This window comes from Echeneis naucrates, chromosome 17 (assembly GCF_900963305.1).
Source record: "Echeneis naucrates chromosome 17, fEcheNa1.1, whole genome shotgun sequence".
Classification (NCBI taxonomy): Eukaryota; Metazoa; Chordata; class Actinopteri; order Carangiformes; family Echeneidae; genus Echeneis; species Echeneis naucrates.
The window spans coordinates 21577894-21601932 of NC_042527.1; the positions used below are offsets into that span (position 1 = coordinate 21577894).

General features: G+C 47.6%; 5 protein-coding genes across 5 annotated transcripts; 2 read left to right on the plus strand and 3 right to left on the minus strand.

The window, feature by feature from the left end:
• Positions 1 to 80: 80 nt before the first annotated feature.
• On the minus strand, positions 81 to 2959 carry LOC115057784 (tripartite motif-containing protein 16-like). Its single transcript, XM_029524990.1, has 2 exons — positions 2833 to 2959; positions 81 to 2733 (listed from the first exon to the last, which is right to left on the minus strand). Exon 2 carries the CDS (start codon positions 2094 to 2096, stop codon positions 429 to 431), a length of 1668 nt encoding a protein of 555 aa, XP_029380850.1. The 5' UTR covers positions 2097 to 2733; positions 2833 to 2959; the 3' UTR covers positions 81 to 428.
• Positions 2759 to 5765, minus strand: crfb16 (cytokine receptor family member B16). The gene is made up of 7 exons (XM_029524991.1): positions 5441 to 5765; positions 5054 to 5183; positions 4434 to 4624; positions 4159 to 4283; positions 3921 to 4071; positions 3596 to 3747; positions 2759 to 3380 (listed from the first exon to the last, which is right to left on the minus strand). The coding sequence occupies exons 1-7, from the start codon at positions 5511 to 5513 to the stop codon at positions 3291 to 3293; spliced, it is 912 nt and encodes a 303-aa protein (XP_029380851.1). The 5' UTR covers positions 5514 to 5765; the 3' UTR covers positions 2759 to 3290.
• Positions 5766 to 7602: 1837 nt separating this feature from the next.
• On the plus strand, positions 7603 to 9942 carry cldn15la (claudin 15-like a). Its single transcript, XM_029525434.1, has 5 exons — positions 7603 to 7819; positions 8663 to 8827; positions 9265 to 9346; positions 9530 to 9643; positions 9864 to 9942. Exons 1-5 carry the CDS (start codon positions 7603 to 7605, stop codon positions 9940 to 9942), a joined length of 657 nt encoding a protein of 218 aa, XP_029381294.1.
• A 2197-nt stretch (positions 9943 to 12139) lies between these two features.
• Positions 12140 to 17489, plus strand: saga (S-antigen; retina and pineal gland (arrestin) a). The gene is made up of 15 exons (XM_029524504.1): positions 12140 to 12187; positions 12801 to 12861; positions 13191 to 13235; positions 13521 to 13720; positions 14903 to 14962; positions 15045 to 15112; positions 15189 to 15327; positions 15426 to 15510; positions 15588 to 15660; positions 15843 to 15980; positions 16060 to 16137; positions 16450 to 16464; positions 16596 to 16648; positions 16759 to 16768; positions 17363 to 17489. The coding sequence occupies exons 1-15, from the start codon at positions 12140 to 12142 to the stop codon at positions 17487 to 17489; spliced, it is 1200 nt and encodes a 399-aa protein (XP_029380364.1).
• Positions 17490 to 19264: 1775 nt separating this feature from the next.
• LOC115058363 (inner ear-specific collagen-like) lies at positions 19265 to 21355 on the minus strand. The gene is made up of 4 exons (XM_029525715.1): positions 20908 to 21355; positions 20750 to 20830; positions 20457 to 20537; positions 19265 to 20208 (listed from the first exon to the last, which is right to left on the minus strand). Exons 1-4 carry the CDS (start codon positions 21353 to 21355, stop codon positions 19265 to 19267), a joined length of 1554 nt encoding a protein of 517 aa, XP_029381575.1.
• Between the last annotated feature and the right edge of the window lie 2684 nt (positions 21356 to 24039).

The window sequence follows — 24039 nt, forward strand, 5'->3', positions numbered from 1 at the left end:
AGTTTCTTCTGCACCCAGATGACCATGACGCCTGGCTGAGGATCAGATCCTGGAACAAAGACTCAATATGATCCCTGAGATTTGGGAAAATCAACTTTATTGATGCTGTGAAGCTTCAGTTTGTTCTGTTAAATGACTTTAGTTCAGTGATTTCATGAACTCATTCACTTTATTTACACAACCAGTTTGTTTCAGCTCAGCTCTTTCTTTACACTTCAACATTCAGGACACACAGAAGTTTGTTTTCAAGGTCAAACTAACAGCATGAGGAGCAGTGATCTCCTCCACAGCTCCAGCTCCACCTGAACACACTCAGACATCAACACAACAAGAGATGAGAGCAGGTCAAAGTGCTGACAATGACTCAGCAACACACAGACACACTGAATACATTCAGGAACTAAAAGACACATTTAACTCACTAATGTCTACTTCAGTTCACAAAACTCAGCTGTGTCTCCGGTGGAGTAAAGTCCAAGTCCAGCATGTAGAGGCTGACTGAATGTGGTCTGGACTCTGTGGAGGAGAGTCATGGTTTCAGAGACGCTGTAGAAGGACAGAATACCTGCTCTGTGATCCAGGTACACTCCGACTCTGGAGGACCGAGGACCTGAGACTGGAGTCTGGAAGCTGTTGAACCAGAATGTAAAACTGTTTTGGTCACAGTCTAAAGCCCAAGATTTGTTATTGAATCCAAATGCAGATTCATTATTCTGCCCTACTCTCCTGATATTCTTGTATGCAACAGCTATAAAAACTCTCTCTCCTCTCCACTCCACCTCCCAGTAACAACGTCCAGTCAGACTCTCTCTGCTCAGGACCTGACACCAGCCAATGAATCTGTCTGGATGATCAGGATAAGACTGAACTTCACTCATTCGTGTAACTTTTCTGTTTCCTTCAGATAATAACAGATATCTGTTTACTGTGTTTGGATCCAGAGTGATTTCCTGTGAATATCTTAAGAACTCAGTTCTGGTCTTTGGTTCTGGTTCTGACAGTGAAACATCCACTTCAGTCACTGTCAGTGAGACGTTTGTCCATTTCTGTGTCAGAACGTCCTGTAGCTGATCTCTGAGCTCTGACACAGCTGCTGTCACATCCTCAAAGTATCTCAGAGGACGGATGTTGATGCTGGATGAGTCTGTAGCTTCACTGAGAGCTGACACTGAGGGGTAGTTGTGTAGAAACTGGGTGTGATCCTCTGTGTGTGAGAGCAGCTTCAGCTCAGCGTCTTTCCTCTTCAGCTCAGTGATCTCCTGCTCCAGCTTCTCCTGAAGCTCTTTGACTCGACTCACTTCAGTTTCCTGCTGAGATCTGATCTGCTGCTTCACATCAGACCTTCTTCTCTCCATGAGACGGATCAGCTGAGTGAAGATCTTCTCAGTGTCCTCCACTGCTTTATCAGCAGAGCCGTTGATGGACTCCACCTCCTGTTGAAGCAGCTTCACATCTTTGTCTCTGTCCTGGATTCTCTGCTGGATTTGTTGTCGACTCAGCTCCAGCTCTCTCTGCCTCTCAGTCCTTTCTGCTGCAGCTGAGACTGTGTCGTGGCCTTTATGTTCCTCCACAGAGCAGAGATAACAGATACACTGCTGATCAGTACGGCAGAACATCTTCATCACCTCATCATGACGAGAGCAGATGTTCTCCTGGAGCTTCTCAGAGGGCTCCACCAGCTTGTGTTTCTTCAGTGGAGCTACATCATAATGAGGCTGCAGGTGTTTCTCACAGTAAGAGGCCAAACAAACCAGACAGGACTTGACAGCTTTCAGTTTTCTCCCGGTGCAGAAATCACAGGCCACATCTTCAGGTCCAGCATAGCAGTGATCAGCAGGAGCAGCTTGGAGTCCAGTCTTCTTCAGCTGCTCCACTAAAACTGCTAACATGGTGCTTTTCTCCAGAACAGGCCTCGGTATGAAGGCCTTCCTACACTGAGGGCAGCTGTAGATTTTCTTCTCATCCTCTCCGTCCCAGTGGGATTTAATACAGTTCATACAGTAGCTGTGTCCACAGGTAGTCGTCACCGGATCCTTCAGTAGATCCAGACAGATGGAACAGGAGATGGTTTCCAGATGAACTCCTTTCTGCTCCATTTCTCCTCTCAGTGACGACGTGTCTGAGTTTCTGTTATTCAAAAGTGAAACTAGTTTGCTGTCTGCTGTAAAAATGTCTCCACCCCCTTCAGACTGTAGATCTGAGGAGACACGTGATCAGAGCAGGAAGAAGAGGGAGGATCATCAGGAGGAGGAACGCTCTGACAGCACAAAGTTCACAATGTGACCAATAACAGTGGAGCTCTGCAGACTTCCTCAGCACAGACAGACAACAACAGGACAAAGAACTGATCCCTCTGGATGTCTGAATGAGAGCAGAGACAGGAGGAGCTTCGGACCGGTCTGGATCAGAACCTGGTTTTAGCTCACAGCTGGTCCAGCCCAGCAGACATGGTGGAAAAGTGGGCAGCACTGTGCAGCACTGTGTTCAGATAGTCCAAAGTCTCACTCTGGGTGTGGATGTGGTACACCAGCAGGCACATAAACAGACTGAAGAATTTAATTTTCTAATGACGGTTTCACTTCAGCAGAAATACTCTGATCAGACAACATTATGACCACACAGGTTTTATTTGACATGGAGGCAGAACAACAAGGGGCGGTGACGGCTGCCTGACCTCTCCTCGTCCTGTCTCTGTTTGTCCACCAGGTGGCGTCCTCCTGTCACTTTCTGTCTCTGACAACAATCCAAACACACGAAGAAGAGCTGAGCTGTTTTAATGACAGTTTTGGAGGAACAACGTGGGACAGAAAGTGTGTTAAAGTTAGTTTATACCTGGTTGTGTGGCCCAGTGTCAGTAAGCTTTCTCCTCATCCTGGAAATCACTTCAGGTCAGTTGTACAAAAAGATTTTGAGTGTGAGTTTATGAACAGAATGGACCCTAAAGGAAATGGTCTGCCAAGAGCCAACATCAGTGACGCCACCATCAGTCTGTCAGCTGCTGCTTCACTTCGACATTTGTCCGTCAAAAAACCATCTGGGTTTTTTGAAAGCATACTTGGAGGAGAAGGTGGAGCTGAGGCGAGGGAAGGGGTTAGGTCGGGAAACCTCCGGACAACACATGACTTCCTCCTTTATCCTGGTGGACCTTTGTCACTTGGGTGTCACATTTCATTTCAGAAGTTCAGCCCACGAACAGGTCCCACCTGGACCAGCACCGTGTCTATTTCATCCCAGTTTTTCCCCACAGGACTGAATGCAGCACGAGAACCCGGCATCAGCTTTTGACGCCTCTATTTGGCGTCCACGCTCTGCAGAATGTGGATCTGTTCCTCCTCCTCGGGACTCGTTGGGAATTGAACATCAATAGCAGTGACGCCATGCTGCAGAGACATGACACACTTTCTTTAGAAAAACTGCAAAGCATATTACATAAATACAATTTACAAAATATGAAAAGGTTACACAGAAACAATAAGTAAGATTCACCAACAAAGTTAGAACACAAAAGAACTCTAGAACACGTCCGACAGGAACGGTTGGCCCGTCTCGTCTTATATTTGTTTCTCTTTGTGCCTTTAGCAGAGATGGAACCGACCAGTGACTGTGGCAGAGGCTCCTTGTTGAAATACGCTCGGCAGGCGTCAGGGCGGCAGTGAGTGATGGACCAGAACACGGCGAACAGCAGCCCCGCCATGATGATGACGGTCACAGCCACAGTGGTCGGCCTCCTCCACGGAGGGTCCAGACCTGCAGGCAGAAAAACCGCCATGTTGGTGTCTTTACCCAGATTAGATCTAACTTCTGATTTTTTTCTTTGAAGGTTTGTTTTGAAAAAAAACAAACACTCAAAAAGGCCGACAGACACATTCGGGAAGGTCCCCAGCAAAGAAGCACAGAAGTGGGAGAGTTCGGGTGTTTACCTGAACCTGTGAAGGACACGCAGTTCTCTGTGGTGGCGCTGCGGAGCCGTGTTGTCAGGATGGTCTGGGCTCGAACACAGTACAGGGCTCCCTCCTGCAGGGCGGCGACGTTCAGCACCTTCTGCTCGGCCGGCATCGTGTACACGACGGCCTGAGCAGACAGAGAAGAAGAAGATCAAAGAGAATCCAGGAGGAAATGAACAAAGGAAGAAGATGAAGTGACCACGTGACCTCTGACCTGCAGCTCCTCGCCCTTCTTCCACACTGTCACTCTGACGGTGGACATGTGAGGAAGTTTGTCAAAGGACACGTTAAGGCCGTCCCCCACTGTGGTCACCGCCATCTCCGGCACCGTCAACACCGCTGCACACACACACACACACACACACACACCATCATTGGGTCATCTCTTCATTTTTACAAACACAGAATCTTCCTCCCAACCGGACGCTCATCACCAAAACTGATGCTCCAAAGAAAGGGACCCAAACAAAAGCACAACTCGTGTCTCACTGTTTCTGCGGTTAAAAGGTTGGCTGAGCTCGCTCCAGGCAGACGCCTCTGACCCACACTGCGCTCTGACGTGGAGGTTGTAGTCCGAGTCGGATCCCAGGTCAGAGGTCAGGTCGCAGTGCGTCCCACGAATCTGCTTGCACTCGTGAGCGTCCAACCAGCTGCCGTTCAGGAACGTGAGCTCGAATTCCCTGAAGGAGACGCAACATCACATGAGGATGAGTGTTTCTGGTCGCCCTCCTCTGAGGATGTGTTGGTGGAGTGACCAGCTGATTCTCAGCTTGTTCCCGATGAAGTGACTGAATCAGCCAATCAGCCGCCATGTTCCTGAGAACCATTTCAAAGTTTTCAGTCATCGCTTCATCAGGACAGACACGCCTGCTGACCACAGCTGATTCAGCAGGCGTGTCTGTAATTATTAGGGCATAATTATCTTCTCACGCAGAAGGTCTCGGTAATGAGCGTCACATAGTTCACCCTGTCAAACCTGAACAGCAATTTACAGACACGCACAGCAAATATAAGATATTTATAGAATTCATGTTGAACTTCCATGTGTGAAATATCTCAGATAGAAACCGTGTACAACAAGCTCAAATGGAGGTTGGACCTGGACCTACCCCTGGAACTGGACAGAGTAGAGGACCGGAGTGTTGCATGGGGCCTGCAGGGGGCGCCACCTCAGGGTGTGTCTCATGTTGACAGACTCCATGGAGACTTCGGATGGAGCTGGCAGCGTCCAGACTCCTGCTGAAACAAGCAGTTCATTTTTCAATCTGAGCTCTGACGCAGCGAGTTACAGCAGCAAAACACAATGAGGCCAAAAGAAAGCAACAACACACACACATGGTAACACACACGACCCTCCGGAGCTCCCAACACGTGATTATTTTTGTTGATTGCAAACTTTGAAGAACATACAAACTCGTTCAGACTCATTCAGACGCAGTGTACACACCCTCCGGCTGCTTAAACAGCCTCCGTAGAGAGAGTGACAGCGAACGCACCTTTGTTTGTGTGCAGCAGGACCATCATCACCATCAAAGCTGGCAGGAGAGCCACAGTGCATGGTGGTCTCATGACCACAGTGTTCAGCTCCAGACCAGCAGGTCCAACATGTCCCAGACTGCCCAGAAAGCCCCGGGCCCTCAGCTCACCAGGGGACGAGGGAGAGCTGGCTCCGGAGTCTGAAGTTCACTCTGGTGTGAAAACAGAAGCTGTGTGAGCGTCAGCGTCCTGGATCTGCAGAGAAAAGCCGGTGTATCCAGATGCTGAGGATGGCCCGAGCCGGTCTGACTTGTTTCCCGCTCCCTCAGGCCATGAGCTGTCAGAGCTCACTTACAGGCTGATCTCGGCCCGAGGACGTGACAGGGCCTACAGAGCTGCTGGAATGTGGAGCTACACGGTTGTTGTCTTTTTGTGTTGAGCAGAAAAGACAAAACCAGTTCAGTTTATGGTCCTGGTTCTGCTTTCTGAGGGGAAACCATTTAACAGAGTCAAAATTTTAAAAAAGCTCCAATGTTTTCAGGAAATCTGCTTTAGTTTGATCAGCTCACTCAGCCAATCAGGAGACAGGACCAGAGCCTCTCCCCTGATTGGCTGACAGCAGCTGGTACTGCAGAGTAAATCATTTTCAGGGCTTTCCTCTGTCTGTCTCACTGCTGCAGTCTGATCAGAGTTCTGTCTGTGTCTGATTCAGTGTGAAGAGTCAGACTTTGGACTGACAACGATCAAACATTAACTGTCAACACCCATAAAACCATAAAACGCAATCAAACAACTGACTGTTTGCTTTTTCTTTCTCCGTCACGGCCTGAAACCAACTGACACACCACGCAGAGAGAAACCATCTATTTGATGACTCACTTCATCGGTCAGGAGTCATCTCAGAATTGAGTTGTTTTTTATTCCTTCTGTCTTCTGTGAGGACAGGGAGGCCTGAGACAGGAGATGTCACGGCTCTCTGGACTTATTTCATCTGATAAATGTCTTTATTGTCCTTTTACTTCCTACCACACACCAACTTCTCCTTTTCTGTGTTCACATGCAGGTAAGCAGAAACATGTGGACTGAGAACTCAGTCAGTTTCACTTCCCTTCAACACACACGACTCGATGATGAGCAGCCTAATAAAGAGAAAGGATGACGCTAACGCTGAGGAGACAAACTCTTTATCGGGTATCGAGGGCGTAACCGGTGCTGGTTCTCACAGAGGAAACCAAATTTGGAGGAGAAGGTGGATCAGACCTGCTCTGTTCTCCATCCTGATTGGGTGGTTCAGTCTGTCAGTCACACAGTAGCCCCGCCCCGCCCCGCCCCGCCCCGCCCCAACCCCTCCCCTCTTTCCTGCTCTGTTTCCCTCTAAATGGAGCATCATGTTGTGTTGAAGACTGTAAACTAGACACTGAGACCATAAACTCATCATGGAGGAGGAGGGACATTTTCCCATAGACTTCAATCCAGTCTGACTTGGAGTCGCCCCCCGGTGGTGTTAAATAGACAGAGTTCACATTGTATTCACTATTGTAGTTAGGGTGAGAACATTTTCCCCGACAGTTCCAAAACCAAACAGTCATTCTGACTTCTTTGGCCCAGAGAGTGGCGCCGTTTGTTCCATGAACTCATCACAGCTTCATCTTCATATATTCTTGTTCTCCTTCCATCTGTGGGGGGCCTGTGGGGGGCCTGTGGGGGGCCTGTGGGGGGCCTGTGCTGTGACAGTAACTGTTATTCACTCAGCCTCTAAGAGCCCTTCCCCTGGTGGTAAGTCTGCTAATAAGAGCAGACTGACCCCTTTTTAACTGCCCCCAGTTGGTCTTGATCTCCAGCTGTTAGCTGTTAGCTGTTGAGCAGCTCTGTGTCAGGCCTGTGGGTGGTGTTCAGGTTATCTGAGGAGTGGCTGAAGATTCATCATGGGGGGGGACAGGGAGCGGCTCTGAGCAGTTTATGACCCTGACAGAGAGTAAAGTCCTCCTGTTGGAGCCGCAGACGTCAGACTGAGACCAGACCTCCAACATCCCACTGAAGACCAGGACTCGGGACCTTTACACTCCCTTCAGCTTCCCATTTGGAAGGTTGACCCTCAAAGTTTGGTTTCCTTTTAGTGGCAGGTGGATTTCCCAGAGTCTCTGTTAGTTCCTCTGAGGGGTTTTCTGGAAACTTCGCCATCATGTCGACGGCTTTAGAAGCAACCGGGTTCATCATGTGCCTCATCAGCTGGCTGATCACTGGAGCAGCGCTGGCCAACGACTCCTGGAAGATTTCCACCGTGTCCGGCAGCGTCATCATCTCCCAGAGGCAGTTTGAGAACCTGTGGCACGCCTGTGCCGAAAACAGCGCCGGCATCGCTGAGTGTCGGGACTTTGAGTCGCTGCTCGCCCTCCCAGGTAAGACGAGATCAGCGACCCTGAAGAATTGTGTTACATTCAGCGCAGCGTCAGTTTTATGTACATACAACAGATATAATGTTCTCTTAACTGTGTTGGAGCGCAGACCAACAGTTAGTCATTTTACAGCCAGAAGTTTCCCGCCTGAAAAGAAATAAAGAGCAGTCATTGGTTGGGCGCAAACAAGAATGCCTCGTTGTCTTCATATTCATTTGACTTTCATTTTATTCTCACTGGCAGTGCTGTAAATTTATCAGAAGGAATCTCTTTGCTGCCATTTTGAGCTCGTCCAACGTTGACGGCAAAATGGAGGGAAATGTCTATGAGGTGGAAGCAGAAAGGAGCAGTTTGTCTCGAAGTTTTTTATCCCTTTCGCAAAATTGAATGATAGTCTCTGTGTTCAGTAACAGAAATATGTTTGATGTAAAAAAAGGTCAACAATTTAGAACTCGACGCTCTGTTTGGTTCTTGAAATAAAACAGCAGATCAGTTCGTTAAATTAGAGCCACTGGAGACTAAGGCCTGTGATTGGTCAGCTTTTTATGATCATCAGAGTTAATGAACGACAGCAGCAGGACGGCCTGTGACTGGAACACACACACTTCCTCGTCTTCATGTGCTTCAGTCTGACTCTCTGGGCTTTAGATTTGATTCCCCTTTTTCAGAAAGCGGACTTCCTGTGAAAGTTTTTAATTCTTCACCCTGTTAAGATTCCTTAAATGGTTTTAAACTACTTCATGATCATGGCCACCCAAAAACTCCAGCAGTGAAGAGTCCCAAACAAACTCAAAACAAATCCAGCTAATGAATAAATACGTCTCGTTTGTGTTCGGCTCTCTGCAGACTACGTTCAGGCGTGTCGTGCCCTGATGATCGTCGCTCTGCTGCTCGGCCTCGGCGCCATAATCGTGTCTCTGCTTGGACTCAAGTGCATAAAGATCGGCTCAGCCACCGAGGAGTCCAAAGGCAAGATCGCCTTCACCGGAGGAATCGTGAGCGTCCTTGGCGGTGAGTCGACGTCCATGTTTCAGCTTCCTGTTGCACCGACTTCCCTTTCCAGACGCAGAGTCCAGGTCTACAGACAGTCTGCCTTTTGTGTGTTGAATTTGTTGGTTCCACAGATGGACTGGACTGTGGGTCCTTTGGATGGACCAGTTTTGGTCTCAGTGGGTTAGAACCCCCTGGTCCTGTTCATGGGGTTCTACAGTTCAGACACTTTAGGATGATGATGATGTTGTGTATCCTTCTTTCTTCACCACCATGGTGCCACTGTTGTGGTGTTTTTATGAAGATCCAGCTGGTGCTGGTCTGTGTGTGTCTGTTTAATGTCCTCTTCAACAAGCACCATCCCTGCACTCAGGCGTCATCCATTTAAATGACAGCGCTCATGAAAGGAGCCGTAAATGGAAGGACTGTTGTGTTGATGTTTTGTTGTCGCCTTGCAGGCCTGTGCACCCTGACGGCTTGTTCCTGGTACGCCTCCAGAGTCGTGGAGGAATTCTACGACCCGTTCTCTGGCGGCGTAAAGTGAGTTGACCTGAAACTTTTTGGTGCGGGTGGTCTCAGAGAAGGTTGGATGCAGTATCTTGGTGGGCGGGGCTTGTTTTGGCCACATTGTTGTGACATCACAAAGTTCCAGACGCCCAGATGGCTGTGTGGATCCTTCACGCCCATCTGGATTGCTCCTGACGCTGCCTGTCTGGTTTGCAGGTTCGAGCTGGGAACTGGTCTCTTTTTGGGATGGGGCGGAGCCTCTCTGGCCGTACTGGGAGGAGGTCTTCTCTGCACCGCATGTAAACGAGCGTCGGCTGGAGGCAAGAAAGGGTAAGAGGGTTTCCCATCAAGCTCATCGGATTAGCAGCAGTCATCCAGCTGGGAACTTTCATTTCATTAGATAATAAGACATCATATTTTATTTGTTGGTGTAAATCTGAACTGAAGGAGCAACGAGAAGTTAATAAGATGATGATGATCTCGAAGCAGCTTCACTTTAAACGTTTGCATCATAGATTCGTAGACTGATGTTGTTATTTTTGTTTTTCAGAGGTTACTATGGAAACCCCCCACAGAAGGTTTACACGGCAACAGCAAAGTCAGATCCAGACACCCGAGCTTATGTCTGAACACACACACACACACACACACACACGCTTACATCTTTTGACTGTTGTCGTAGGAACTATGAGAATTTTCTTACTTGTTTTGAAGAATGTTTCGAAAACTAAATCTTGGGAATGAATAAATCTTTGCAGACCTTTTTGTCGTGTTCCTTTGCATGTTACACATATTACACTCATTATGTTTGAATGTTTAATACAAACATCTTCTACATATAAACTGTATAACAGAATAAAGTTTGAACTGATAAGAAGCCAGGACTCAGCCTCAGTCCTGCAGACGTGGTCTTTTATTTTATTTTATTTTTAGAGAGAGTTGGAATGTGGCACAATAAAGAGTGTGTGTGTGTGTGTGTGTGGTAATCTCCTTTGTAATAATGATGATGAATGCAGTAATCCACCTCAGTCTGTTTACCTGCTGACAGGCAGAACAGTGGATTAAAGACGCCTGTCTATCTATAGACACACACACAGGACCTGCTGGTCCACCTCGAGGTCACATCAGGACAGACTCTGGGTGTAAAGTCTTTGTCCACCTCTCTGACATTTCCAACAACATCTGGAAGTGTTTCTCAAACGCAGCTGAGTATTTTTGTTTTAGTGATCGACATCCGAGGTTGAAACTCTCTCTCTCTCTAATCTGGTCCTGATGTGCTGACTGAGATGGAACCAGCTTCAATCCTCTCAGTCGGCTCATTCACAGGAAGTCTGGACGTTGTGGTTCCTGTGGGTGGAGGGTCAGTCGCCTGATTGGCTGATGAGACTTTGACGGACAGCAGGGGCTGACATATAGATCCTGTCCGGCCGCCCTTTGTCCCCTCCTCTCATTCAACAACACATCCTTCATTTCTGCAACACAGGTGAGCCATTCTCATTTTCACATTCCAGCTGAATGAAAACATGTCTGTGTGATGTAATTAGGACCTTTTCACCTAAAAAACGAAACTGAGCATCACTGCTCTTAAAAAACGATGAAATGTTCATGTATCTGAGGAAAATCCTCAAGAGGAGCTTCAGGAAGTCTTTTTTTTTTTAAGATAGTTACAGATCAAATAAATAAAAGAATCAAATTGATTGATGAAATGCAGATAAATCCAGATGTAAGTGACAGAAAAATACAGTTGTTGTTGTGTTATTTTGTGCTTTGTCAGCTGGTGGCAGTATTGGCCGCTTTTCTGAACTTTTTTGTACAAATTTTATTGTTATTATGATTTTATTGGTATGGTCGGTAAGAAAAGGTGAAAGACGTGAGTAATTTAACAGGATTAAGAATATCAGAACTAAATCTGTTTAAATCTCATCTCAATGAACTCAACCACTCTCATTCATTCATTCATTCATTCATTCATGTGATGTGACGTCATCACTGGCTCCGTTAGTAAATTCTTATTTCTTCGGTAAGTGGCTTTAATTAAAATGATTTACAAATTAAATTCTAAGCCATCTAATCTCGGACTGTCGGTTTTCTCCAACAGAAGGAGCCAAAGCATTGTGTTTATTTCTTTCATTTTAAACGTAGTGGGCGTGGCTTCAACGGCCGTTAAAGGTTCCGCTTAATGGAAGACACTTCCGGTCACCGGACTCGTAGGCTTCGAGCTGAAAAGTCAGTTTTGATTTTGAAATGAAGTGAATGGAGAAGTTTTAAACCACCCACACCCAGAGAATCAGGAATGGGCTGAAAACAACCAAAAATAACCTGTTTGTGTTTGTTTGCCAAATCTCTGGAGGTCCTCTGCTGTTCACAACCTGCAGCGGAGCAAAAAGTAGTTCATCTTTTCATCTCACATTAAATTCTTGATGGCTTTTTTCCACTTCTCTAAAAATCTGCAGGCATAAAACAAAATGATTGAAAAATGAAAGCGCTCGGTGTTTAGCTTTAGGTTGTCCAACTTAAACAGTCTTTCTCTCGGAAGAAGACAATGTGGACTTGAATTTGAGTGTTCAGAGTATTTTAGACGGTCAGATTTAAGTTGGACGGAGCTGAAATAAATAAAAAGGTTGTCGCTCTATGAAACCGTTTCTGTCCGGCCGTTTTGAGTATAACTGACGGAGCACATCCAACCAGAGCTAGAAAAGAATCATTCAGTGTCTGATGTGTTTTTGGATTCCAGCCTTCAGAAAAAGGTTAAAGAGTCTGACTGGACTTCTGTGAGGTTTGTTTCCTTCAGGCGCTGCTGACCTGCTGACCTCCATCGGCACCAACATGAGTCCAAAAAACGTTGTTTTCAAGAAGATCTGCAAGGATAAGTCGGTGAGTGGAACCCCACCTTGGACTGTGCCTCCATCACAGCTGCTTTTAGCTGTGCTGTGTGCAGTCAGTGATCGGCCATCACGATGAGTCCTGGTTTATCATTACATATGATGTGTCTGATGCCTGTCTTAAGTCGCAGGCAGCTGATTGGTCGACTGTGGAGCGATGGCGTTTTTTGTTTTTTTTAATTCAGTAAAGCAGTTCAGCTGCTAGTCCGACTGATCCTCAGGAGGTCAACACAAAGTCACAACAACGTGAGCTGAGCTGAGTCACGTGTTTGATTGACAGCTTGGTGCCAGATTACAGCTGACAGCATCACTCAGGTGTTTCATGTCTAATCTCAATGTTTTGTCCAGTCTGCATGGGCCATAAAGCAGGGGGCGTGGCTATCATATGATTGGCAGACTGTGCCACCCAGTCAGGGTTGGATACACAGCAGGTCCAAGATGGCCGCTGGACATATTTTAAACTGGAGGCTTGGGGCCCGGGGCCCTTTGGTGGGCCCTACTGATGTAACCATGAAAGAAATGTCAAGATATTTGGTTCATGCATTTGAAACGAAGCTGCAGGTTTTTTTTATCAGCTTCTAAACGTGTTTTTGATGCTGCTTCAGGTCGGAGTCTACATGGGGAAGAGAGATTTTGTCGACCGCGTTGACTCGGTGGATCCAGTCGGTGAGTTTGTCCACCGAACCAGCAGACTGATGATCTGAGAAATGACAGAGGTTAAAGCGGCACCGCTTCATGAAAGTATTCAACAATATAAATACACCTTTTTACCGTAATGCTTCTGTTAAAGGGCCAAACCAGACGATATGTTCTGTTCACACACGACCTTTTCCTCAGTTGGATAGTCACAGCTGAGATCTTTATTTGTGCTTTTAAAAAGGCTTTTTAGTTTTCTGCCTTCCAGCTGAGAAGCACAGAGCGATTTTTTAAAATTAATTTTCCTTCTTGTGACTGTCGTGCTTATTAAGGAAGTGGTTTTCTTTTTTTACCACCAGATGGCGTCATCCTCATCGATCCTGAGGCTCTGCAGGGGCGGAAAGGTGAGAGCAGCCAGCTGATCCAGGATCAGGATAGTGTCAGGACTCTTTAACCTCAGTTTGTCCACGCTCACACCTCATCACCATCATCATCAGAGCTACATGGAGCCTTCAGGGTTGTTTCTGTCTTTTTGTGGAAGCTAAAGCTGCACAGTTAATCTAAATATGATCTAAATATCCATTATTTGGACAAAGTGCTGAGCCGACTCACATTTCCAGATCTACGACAAAATTCTTCATGTGGTCCTGGTTAGATTTTCACTCAGCTGTGTCCTCTCCGTCCTCCAGTGTTCGTCACCTTGTCCTGCACGTTCCGCTATGGCAGAGACGACATGGATGTGATGGGGATCGTCTTCCGCAGGGAGCTGTACCTGTCCACCCGTCAGGTGTACCCGCCTCTGCAGGACCTGGAGAAAGGAATCCACACCAGGACACAGGCCCGGCTGCTGCGCAAACTGGGAGACAACGCTTACCCCTTCTTCTTCGAGGTGAGACCGGAGGTGTTTCTGTCTTCTGAAGAGAGACGAACACGGTCAATAAGAGAAACACAATCAGCTGTGAGACAGAACTGTGTCAGTAAGACCACAAAAACCAAAGATCATCATCGGTGCACAGACTGCAGCGTCTGTCTGTCTGTCTGACTGACTGACTGACTGTCTGACTGTCTGACTGACTGTCTGACTGACTGTCTGACTGTCTGACTGTCTGTCTGTCTGTCTGTCTGTCTGTCTGACTGTCTGTCTGACTGTCTGTCTGACTGTCTGTCTGTCTGACTGACTGACTGTCTGACTGTCTGTCTGTCTGACTGTCTGTCTGTCTGCCTGACTGTCTGTCTGTCTGTCTGTCCGTCTGACTGTCTGACTGTCTGTCTGTCTGCCTGACTGTCTGTCTGTCTGTCCGTCTGTCTGACTGACTGTCTGTCTGACTGTCTGACTGACTGTCTGTCTGACTGTCTGACTGTCTGTCTGTCTGTCTGACTGTCTGTCTGTCTGTCTGTCTGTCTGTCTGACTGTCTGTCTGTCTGTCTGTCTGACTGTCTGTCTGTCTGACTGACTGTCTGTCCGTCCGTCTGACTGTCTGTCTGTCTGTCTGCCTGACTGTCTGTCTGTCTGACTGTCTGTCTGTCTGTCTGTCTGTCTGTCTGTCTGACTGTCTGCCTGACTGACTGTCTGTCTGACTGACTGTCTGTCTGTCTGACTGACTGTCTGACTGACTGTCTGTCTGTCCGTCTGTCTGTCTGACTGACTGTCTGACTGACTGTCTGTCTGTCCGTCCGTCCGTCTGTCTCTGTCTGTCCGTCCGTTTGTCTGTCTGTCTGCCTGACTGTCTGTCTGTCTGACTGTCTGTCTGTCCGTCTGTCTGTATGTCTGACTGTCTGACTGACTGTCTGTCTGTATGTCTGTCTGTCTGTCTGTCTGTCTGACTGTCCGTCTGCCTGTCTGAGTGTCTGTCTGTCTGTCTGCCTGACTGTCTGTCTGTCTGACTGTCTGTCTGTCTGTCTGTCTGTCTGTCTGTCTGACTGACTGTCTGACTGACTGTCTGACTGACTGTCTGTCTGTCTGTCTGCCTGTCCGTCTGACTGTCTGTCTGTCTGTCCGTCCGTCTGTCTCTGTCTGTCTGTCCGTCCATCTCACTGTCTAACTTACTGACTGGTGTGTATTTGTCTTCAGTTTCCAGACAACCTGCCTTGCTCAGTGGCTCTGCAGCCAGCACCCCACGATGTGGGCAAGGTGAGATGTGAACTGCAGACTGAGAGCGGCAGCAGCTGTTGATGAACACGTCACAGGATGATAACTTCTTCTTTGTCTGCAGCAATGTGCCGTGGAGTTTGAGATCCAAGCGTTTAGCGCTGAGAGCCAGGACGCTAAAATACGCAAACGGTGAGTCTGGAAGGCGACGAGGCCGTTTAACTGCTCTCACCCATTATTTTCATTATTCCTCTGCCCGGTCCAACAGAAGCTCAGTGAAGCTGATGCTCCGGAAGGTGCAGTACGCCCCGGAGGGCCCAGGAGGTCCAGCACCCTCTGTGGAAACCACCAGGGACTTTGTCATGTCCGACAAACCGCTGCATGTCAAGGCCAGTCTGGACAAAGAGGTGAGTCACTTCCTGTCATCGCTTCACTAACACAGAAATTACAGAATCACAAGAAGACGACGACGTGTTGACCCTCTGACCTTCCGCCTTGCTTTTAGCTGTACTACCATGGGGAGTGTGTCAAAGTGCACGTCAGCGTCACAAACAGCTCCAACAAGAACATCAAGAACATCATAGTCTCTGGTAAACACTCAGATCGCTCAGGTTTGTGTGAACACGACGAGCATCGCTGTAAAAGTGTCCTCTTGTCTCGTCCTCAGTGGATCAGGTCTCCACGGTGGTCTTATACTCCAACGACAGCTACGTCAAATCTGTGGCCATCGAGGAATACGGGTAATCAGCAGAGGGAATCAAACCCCCCCTCAAAAAAAAAAAAATCAGGTTCATGAATCGGTACAGAAATCAGGAGCGTTCTTCCTCTCAGAGCAACCTGAAGCCTCCATCACTGATCACCTGACCTCAAACTGACACGGAGCCTTTACAGAATTCGTTTGTGTGTCCGTCCGACCTCTCAGTGATTCGGTGCCTGCTGGAGGGACGCTGGACAAAGTCTACACGCTGCTGCCTCTGCTGGCCAACAACAGGGAGAGGAGAGGCATCGCCCTGGACGGCAAGCTGAAGCACGAAGACACCAACCTGGCGTCATCCAGCATGTGAGCAGACAGCCGCCGTCCTTCCAACCTTTTCACGGACGTCAGATGAGTCACTCGCTGTCCTCCTCGTCTCTTTCAGTATCAAGGAGGGCGTGCTGAAGGAGGTGATGGGAATCATGGTTTCATACAGAGTCATGGTGAAGCTCATCGTTGGAGGGTCAGTGTGTGTTTGTGTCTCAAGTTTCAGCAAAGTGTCGATCTAATCAGGAAACAACTTTTAATAATAAACGATTCTTTGATGATTAAACAGAAACAAACTTCCAGGTTGATCACAGTTAAACTTAGACCTGATGAAGCGGAACACACTTTGTCTTTATCTGATCAGGAGTTCTGCTCAGTAATGATGAAAAATCAGCTCTTTATTTTGTCAACACAACAACACCTTGAACCTGCCGCCTCCTGAATGCTGCTGTGTTCCAAATGTTTGACCTTGTGTTGTTTCTTTGTTTCCCCGTGGTGACGCTCTCAGAATGATGGGATCAAGGTTAGCTCACACTGACCCGCTTCATGGGCCTTCGGAAAGTTTAGAGTAGAAGACAAACATGGCTGCCAAAAGTCTGCCGTTTTAATCACATGATTGCTTGCTGAGCATTCATTCTTTGTTTTGTGCTGCAGTGAGGTCGGTTTGGAAGTTCCCTTCAGACTGATGCATCCTAAACCTGATGCAGGTGAGGAAACATTTCTGATTATTGGTCTTTTCACTGATTCACAGAAAAATGTCACAACCAAGAGTCAAGTCTGAATCTTTGTGTCTTTCTGTCTCTGTTGCTGCTGACAGTGAAGGAGAGGTGAGACGCTTTTTACATCTGCAGAAATATTTCAGCTTTCTTCTGACTCAGAGACAGAAAAGGACAGATTGGAGTTCCGAGCTGTTGTGACTGTCCTCTGTCTGAGGTCGCTCAGAGACGGGATCCTGTTCTCAGATCTTTTATCGCTTCGTCAGCCACTCACATCTGGTTTCTGCTGGCTCGTGTTTATATCCCTGCGTCATCGCCAGTGTTAGCTTTTCTCAGTTTATCTTCCAAATATCCGAGGTAAAAATATATCAGTCAAATCAAACTGCTGTACATAATTAGTCGACTCCTTTCAAGCTTTTATTTTTCTATTCGTTTTGTATTTGCTGCTTTCTCAGAAATGAACTCCACAGATTCTACCTGAGCACTCAGTAGAACCTTAAGATCTGTGACTGGATGTTTCTTGCCAGAATGCATTCTGGGTATCAGTAAGTTTTCCTCCGTGGTGCTGATCTGAGCCGTAGAAGATTTACATGGGCACAGCTCTCCTCATGCGACCGGAGAGCCCATCGTACTGAGGAGGGATTATAAATGTGAATTCTTGAATTCAGATAAAATGTCCAATTAAAATGTCTTCGGGCTCTGTAGTGAGATGGAGGAGGAGATGGTGTTCCAGGAGTTCAAGCGCTCCTACCTGAAGGGGATCGTCGGTGAGGACGAAGACGAGGAGGGAAACGTGTCGGGCGGAGATGACATGGCGCCCAAAGAGAAGTAGAGGGGACCAACAATGGCTGCTGGGAGTTTGAGTTCCTGCAGAGTTTGTGTGCTAGAAAAAGACGAGGGCCATACTGGAGGTTTTTCATGTTCTAGTGCCGTTTAGACGAGCTGCAGAGCTTTGGTGGATTTTATCTTCGAGGATGTTTAAACCTGAGAACATAAATGATCTGAAGTCTGAATTAGTAGAAAACTACAGCAGGAACAGAATACTGCACACGCTGCGTCACGTCCCTGAATCTGATTCTCTGACTGACACGACTAAATACTGAACAGCAATGAAGCTTTTAGATAAATGTACTAAATGTCATGTTTTCTTTGCTCTCACATTCTTCTGTCAACATGCTGAAACCACAGATATGGTCCTCATTTATTCGTAGTGCTCTGGGTTAGGTCACCTTTAGTGTCACTGTGTGTGATTGGTGTGCTGAAGTTTTGTGTTCAGACTCAGCTGAGTTGATTATTCCGTCACTGTGTTTCAGATGTAGGAATGTTTAGGTTTTCTAGAACGTGTCTGTGACTGTAACTGTGAACACATTAAATCAGACCGCCGTTCTGTTTCTCAGCCTGTTGGTGTTCAGTCAAACAAACCAAAACGTGGGGAGAAAATAGATTTTTAATTTCAGACAAATCCTGCAGTGTACAGATCACAAGATGGGACACACAACAGCCGACCACATCATCATTAGATACCGATAATATGTTGAATGTTGGTCGACTCATCAGATACCAAAACGATTTTTCAAACAGCCATCACCTCAGCAGCTGCTCATCTCACCCTCCGTCACAACAACCCCATTTTACTGAAGAGATGATTTAGATATTAACATCAGACCGACCTACAAAATCTTTCATCACTATCCGCTCCCAAAGTGGCAGGTCAACAAATCAATAAACTTCTGCCTTGTTTCTTGGAGACGATGCCGTCTAATGGATGTTTGGTCGTTTTCCACATTGTTGCTTTTGATAATGTTCCTCTCAGACCTGACTTCAACATGTATGAGTCAAGACTACACCAACTCAAGATGTGAAAATGCAAATGTTCGTATCATACCTGATCCTCCATCTGTCACACAAGAAACGGCAGAAAGTGGATGTTTCTGTTCGTTTGGCCGAAGAGTCTGAATCTGCTGTGAAGTTGATCAAACTGGACGTCACACTCACACTGGCTTTTGTCTGGAATAATAAAATGGCTGACATTAAATGTTGGAGGTCTTGTGATAGAAGCAGCCACTTTAAGAGAGTAAAATGACAAAAGGCTCAAGAATTAAAATGAATCTACTCCGAGGGTGTAAAGTGCTTTTTAGACATTTATCAGCAGTCTTAACTTTTATTATAATAAGTGCACGATCAATTGCAGAAGTCTGTGTAAGTCCAGGTTTTTTATTTAAGGGAGAGCTGAATCATAAAGGGGTTTGTTCAATTTCTCTTAAACTTGTTCTTTTTTCTTTATTTACACTTTCCTTCTTCAGGCTGGAATATTTGTCTGCTCAGATTGTGGAATTTGAACCAAACATTAAAATTATTAGACAAATTAAAAGGGTGATCTGATGAAAAGCCATCAGGATCACCAAAATGTCTGAAGTCCATTACAATCCATCCATTAATTATCCAAAACCACAAAAACCCGTTCAGTTTGTTGGAATTTCAGTCTGGACCGACGTGGTTAGTCGGTCTTTTTTTGGGGGGGGGCAGATAACAGCTCTAAATACACTGAATGTTTGATTTGATCCATGCGGACGCTTCATCTATGACTGACTGACTGATCGGTGCCTACTATGGCTGGGCGGTGGTGGCGGTGGGAGGAGGGGGAGGAGGGGGAGGAGGACCATCCCAGCTAAAGTCTCCCTCCTGATACACCCTGACATGATGATGGTGATCTCGTCCCAGAGGAAATTCACAGGTGTCGGGGTACAGCAGGTACCCGGAGAACGTGCTGCTGCTCTCGCTGTCGGTGAAAATGCCGTTGGTGAGCGTATTCTTCACCTGCAGCCACACCTGGTCTCCTCGGTACAGGTGGAGGACGAGGCTCTGGCTGGCGGTGGCCTGGCTGGTTCCTTCTGTCATTCTGATCAGAGGGTAGAGGTTGACGAACAGGCCAACCTTCAGCGTCCTGAAGGCGACCGCCAGGTTGAAGGAGAAGACGTAGGTGCCGTTGACGGGGGCCATGTACATTCCCTTCAGGGGGTTGAAGTGTCCTTGCCGATTGGTCACGACGTGTGGGAACGGAATGGGCATGTTCTCTTGAGGAAAGGACTCGTTGACACACGCTGAGAATGCTGATTGGATAGCTGGGGAGCAGGGACCGGGCTGGCCGATCAGCCCCATGTCGCCCTGGTTGCCTTTTGGCCCCACCAGCCCCCGAACACCTTGGACACCCATGTCGCCTTTGTCCCCTTTAGCCCCCTTTTCTCCTGTCAGCCCGCGGCTGCCATTCATCCCATCGGAGCACTCGCATTCCCCCGTCTCACCTCGATCTCCCTTCTCACCACTCACCCCGGGGTCACCGGGTCTGCCCATGTCACCTTTATCACCCATCATGCCGTTCGGCCCCATAGCTCCCTTTACCCCAGGCAAGCCCCGGGCTCCAGCTGGTCCGGGTGGGCCTTGGACACCCGGTGGACCCTCCACACTCTCACAGGAGGCGGGACATGTGCCAGATTCTCCCTGGGGGCCCTGCTCACCCGGGGGCCCGAGCAGTCCTCTGTCCCCCTTCTCCCCTGCAAACACACATCAACAACGGTCGTATTACATCTCAGCGTGGGGCGGAATGGGCCACCCTGAAAAGGGAGCAGACTGGGTCAGCCATGTTGATGAGGCATCATCTTTGAGCCACTATCAAATTCTTACTGAGGACACATTCTGCGTCTGAACCCGAACAAACTCGGCTAATGATGCCGTCCAGCTGTTGGTTCGGTCATGGCGTCCATTTAACCATAACAACCTTTTATGTGTAAGGATCTCTGACCTTTTAGGCCCCGCTCGCCCTTTGACCCGGTAAAACCAAACGGACCGGTCTGCCCTTTCTGCCCCATGTCGCCCTTCTGACCTGTAACAGCAGACAGAGAAGTGAGGATAAGTGGACCTGCATGGTTTTTCAGGCTCATATTAAATGTAAAGTTGTTGACGTTCTCATTTCTTTCCATCGGACTGCCAGGCTGCGTTAAAGCGTTAAGTGAACCTGTAGATGTTCAGGTCAACAACAGGGCTCGTGTTATGTTGGATTTGTTGTCATTTCCTGTGCAGTGGTGTGTAACTCACCCTTCATTCCTTGAAGGCCTGTGAATCCAACTCGACCTTTGAATCCGGTCATTCCTCTCATTCCAGGACTCCCCGGAGCACCTGATCAGAAATCACAGTCTGTTCAGCTTTTTTTTTTATACTTCAGCCTTTGACCTGCTGATTTGAAGTCTACATGCCTGGAGGGCCCCGGTCTCCACGGTCCCCTTTGGCCCCCCCGCTGCCTTTACAGTACGAACACATGCAGAAAAAGGGAATCTGATCAACAGCAGGTGGAACAGGTGCGTTCATCAGCCTGTCACACAGAAATGGGTCATCGAAGGTCAGGATCCTGGGCTTCTCCAGGCCACTGGTCATGTTCTCGTTGGACGGCCACGGCGGGGGGGGCAGCACCGGCCGGGGGCCACCACGAGACACCGGTGACCAGGGAGAGGTTTCCTCAGACGACCCAGAAGAGCTCCTCTCGTCCGTGCCGCCGGGCCAGTGGTAGGTGTTGGGGTCCGAGGCGGAGCCGTACTCTTCACTGGACTCCTTCTGATCTGGTTTCGGTTGAAACATCGCCGAGCAGAGGCAGGACGAGACGAGGAGTCCCAGCAGCCTCAGCGACATCTGGAAGAAGAGGAGCATGACGAAGGAGGTGAGACCTACCTGTGAGCCTATGGCTGTCTTTTTTTAACTAGTTATGTTTGTCAGTGGAATTTGTTTGTCAGAATCAAGTGTCATCTGATTTGTCTGAAAATGTTTTCTAACAGAGACGCAACGTGACCATAAACAACGTGTACACTTAAAGTTAACTTGTTTATAGCAATTAATTGCAGCATCTATAGGATGACAGAAAAAGTTATTTCTAAAGTTTGTAAATGCCATTTTGTTTAAAGAATTCATTCATAGCTTTTCGTAAATTACAGCTAGAGATCTTTAAATGGGGAAATTCGACATTCACACCTAAAGCTGCTTTGGTTTGTTTCACAGCTCTTTCACAAATGATCAGTGAAGCAGGAGAAGCAGAGATTGGCCTTGAAAACATGAATTCTGAATAAATATTTTGAGGAGCCAGATCTGAAAAACTCACCGCTCGGTCCGAGACGTTCAGCATCATCTCCAGAAAAGTCTGTGGGAATCTGAGCAGGATCGAGGGCACTTTGATCCTTTTATAAACCTCGCCCAAAACAAAAGCTCATTCAGGATCTGTTCCACCTGCCGGGGCCCGCGGACAAAGGTGGAGGCCTGGGGACGCCTGGGGAGGGCGGGGGTGCGTCTTCATTGTCCCGCTGAGGAGGAACTGGGCCTGCTGCCTGCGATGTGACCTCCTTCACCGTGAAACTGCAAAAATATTCAGAGCAGAAAGAGGAGAAGCCTCTTTTCCGTTCATGAAACAGCTCCTCTTTATTTAAACCTCCTTTAAAGAGAATGGATCAGTGCTGCAGATCCAGATCTCCGGTTCTGCTTTCCTGCAGTTCGATCAGAAATCAGAGCACTTTCTCATTTCAACATGTTTTAAATCTGGGATGAATGCGAGGAAGGTGTGTGTGGACTTTACTCCGGCTGATTGGAACACACAAATAATAATCTTTGTTTACCATTCATTTGGGTTCCCACACTGTGCTGGTGAGCAGACTGGACCGAAACTGAGTTTAGATTCAAACTCCAACACGTTCAACAAAAGAAGAAAAGGCTGTTGGGAACACCAACCTCAGATCCACAGCCCACTGAGATGTTTTGGTGAAGGAGGAGATTCTTTTTGTGTTGATGTGGGACAATACAGAAATCTAATCCTCCACAATGAGCAGCCTACTTTTATTTGATAACACATTTCTAAAAGCGGAGGACAAGTTGTTCACAGCACGTTCTCAGGGGACGAACAAACCGGCGCACACTGGACGACACTTGGCTGAAATTTGAAACCGTCTTGAAAAGTGTGAAATGATACTCATAAACTTCACACTTTGACATTCTGTGTTTTTATTCAATAAGGCCCAAAGTCAGCTCTCCGTCCTCGTGTTGCTTCCTTCTCTTCTTCAGTCCTTTCTTTGTCATGTCTGGTGTGAAATGTCAACGCCGCCCTAGTTCCCTAATCAGACAACCAAATGAATCCTACGTCTGACCAGCGTTTGTCCAGAAACACTTCCTGTTGGTGACGCTGTAATCAGGTGCTTCTCCTGATCATTTACAGCTTTGCCTGTTAATCAACGTTCTTTTCTTTCTCCTGAAAACTTATTTCATATCACAGTAAACTGAAGGTTTGTCTCTTCAGACATTTGAAGACATCACTTCAGACTCTGAGAGCCTGTTTTACATTTTACATTTCTAGTTAAGAAGAAAACATGAAAAACAAAAAGCTCATCTGGGGGTCTTGGGAGAACATCGTTTATTGGATCTCGTTGATCCGTGTCGATCAAACACTCCAGTCTAGAGAGAACAGTTGGTCCGAGTGAAGGGAACAAACAGGAAGGCAGCCTGAACTCAAAACAGCAGGCAGCAGGCCAGTTCTCAGACCAGCTCACCACAACACAGTCCACCTGGGAAGACCACGCCCTCCTTCGCCACCTTCCACATTGCTGTTAGTCCCCCCAAGGAAGAGTCACCCTGGAACCAGAGACCAGCCCTTTATGTCCACAGGCCAGCTTTTATTCTGAAAAATCCAAACAGCCCCGGACACAAAGGAAAACAGAGCCAAGGGAATGAGTCTGGAGCACAAAAGGAGACGAGGAGATGAATAGTTAACCTTCATAAGTGTCCTGGTTTCCACAGCCGGCGGGGCCCAGCGACACCCCGACCTGTACCTGCTCCAGTTCAACAAGACCGGCATTCCAGTCGGGGGGGTTGATGGGAACTGAAGCTCCCACAAGATACAGCTGAGCAGTCAAACTCTGGAGGGTCATGTGACCTTAATGTGAACTCAGCAAACTCTTCTTTAGAAACACAGAAACACATCAACTGATAACAGAAGTGGCTGCAGGAAAGAAGCCCCCCCTTCAAGACAACATCAGGTTGTGTTGAAGGCTGACACCATAAACTCATCAGGAAAACGTTTACTGAGGCGGAGGAGGGACATTTTCCCATAGACTTCAGTACAGTGTGATGCCCTGCTGATCAGCTGGAGGGGTGAGTGGGTGGAGGTTGTGTTTGTGTTCCCGGTGTCGGCTCAGACTGTGGACTCTCAGTAAACATTGGTAGTTAGCTATTAACCGCAGAATCAGAGCGGAGTGTCGTCTCTGTCCGTCGTCGCTCCGCCACACGTAAGTACAAAAACCCTCCGTCCCCTCTGAGATCTTCTTCTTTCTGAGTCCTGCTTTTGGTTTCGTCGCCCC

Excerpts from the sequence above, each read along its gene's own strand:
- saga (XM_029524504.1), top strand. The coding sequence starts at position 12,140 with ATGAGTCCAAAAAACGTTGTTTTCAAGAAGATCTGCAAGGATAAGTCG. Across the intron at positions 15,511-15,587 it reads CAAGAACATCATAGTCTCTG|TGGATCAGGTCTCCACGGTG; the intron begins GTAAACACTCAG and ends TCTCGTCCTCAG. Across the intron at positions 15,981-16,059 it reads AACCTGGCGTCATCCAGCAT|TATCAAGGAGGGCGTGCTGA; the intron begins GTGAGCAGACAG and ends CGTCTCTTTCAG.
- LOC115058363 (XM_029525715.1), bottom strand. The coding sequence starts at position 21,355 with ATGCTCCTCTTCTTCCAGATGTCGCTGAGGCTGCTGGGACTCCTCGTC. Across the intron at positions 20,831-20,907 it reads TGGAGACCGGGGCCCTCCAG|GTGCTCCGGGGAGTCCTGGA; the intron begins GCATGTAGACTT and ends ATTTCTGATCAG. Across the intron at positions 20,209-20,456 it reads GGGCGAGCGGGGCCTAAAAG|GGGAGAAGGGGGACAGAGGA; the intron begins GTCAGAGATCCT and ends GTGTGTTTGCAG.
- crfb16 (XM_029524991.1), bottom strand. The coding sequence starts at position 5,513 with ATGAGACCACCATGCACTGTGGCTCTCCTGCCAGCTTTGATGGTGATG. Across the intron at positions 4,284-4,433 it reads ACCTTTTAACCGCAGAAACA|CGGTGTTGACGGTGCCGGAG; the intron begins GTGAGACACGAG and ends GTGTGTGTGCAG. Across the intron at positions 3,381-3,595 it reads AGCCTCTGCCACAGTCACTG|CATGGCGTCACTGCTATTGA; the intron begins GTCGGTTCCATC and ends ATGTCTCTGCAG.
- cldn15la (XM_029525434.1), top strand. The coding sequence starts at position 7,603 with ATGTCGACGGCTTTAGAAGCAACCGGGTTCATCATGTGCCTCATCAGC. Across the intron at positions 8,828-9,264 it reads AATCGTGAGCGTCCTTGGCG|GCCTGTGCACCCTGACGGCT; the intron begins GTGAGTCGACGT and ends GTCGCCTTGCAG. Across the intron at positions 9,347-9,529 it reads CCGTTCTCTGGCGGCGTAAA|GTTCGAGCTGGGAACTGGTC; the intron begins GTGAGTTGACCT and ends TCTGGTTTGCAG.
- LOC115057784 (XM_029524990.1), bottom strand. The coding sequence starts at position 2,096 with ATGGAGCAGAAAGGAGTTCATCTGGAAACCATCTCCTGTTCCATCTGT.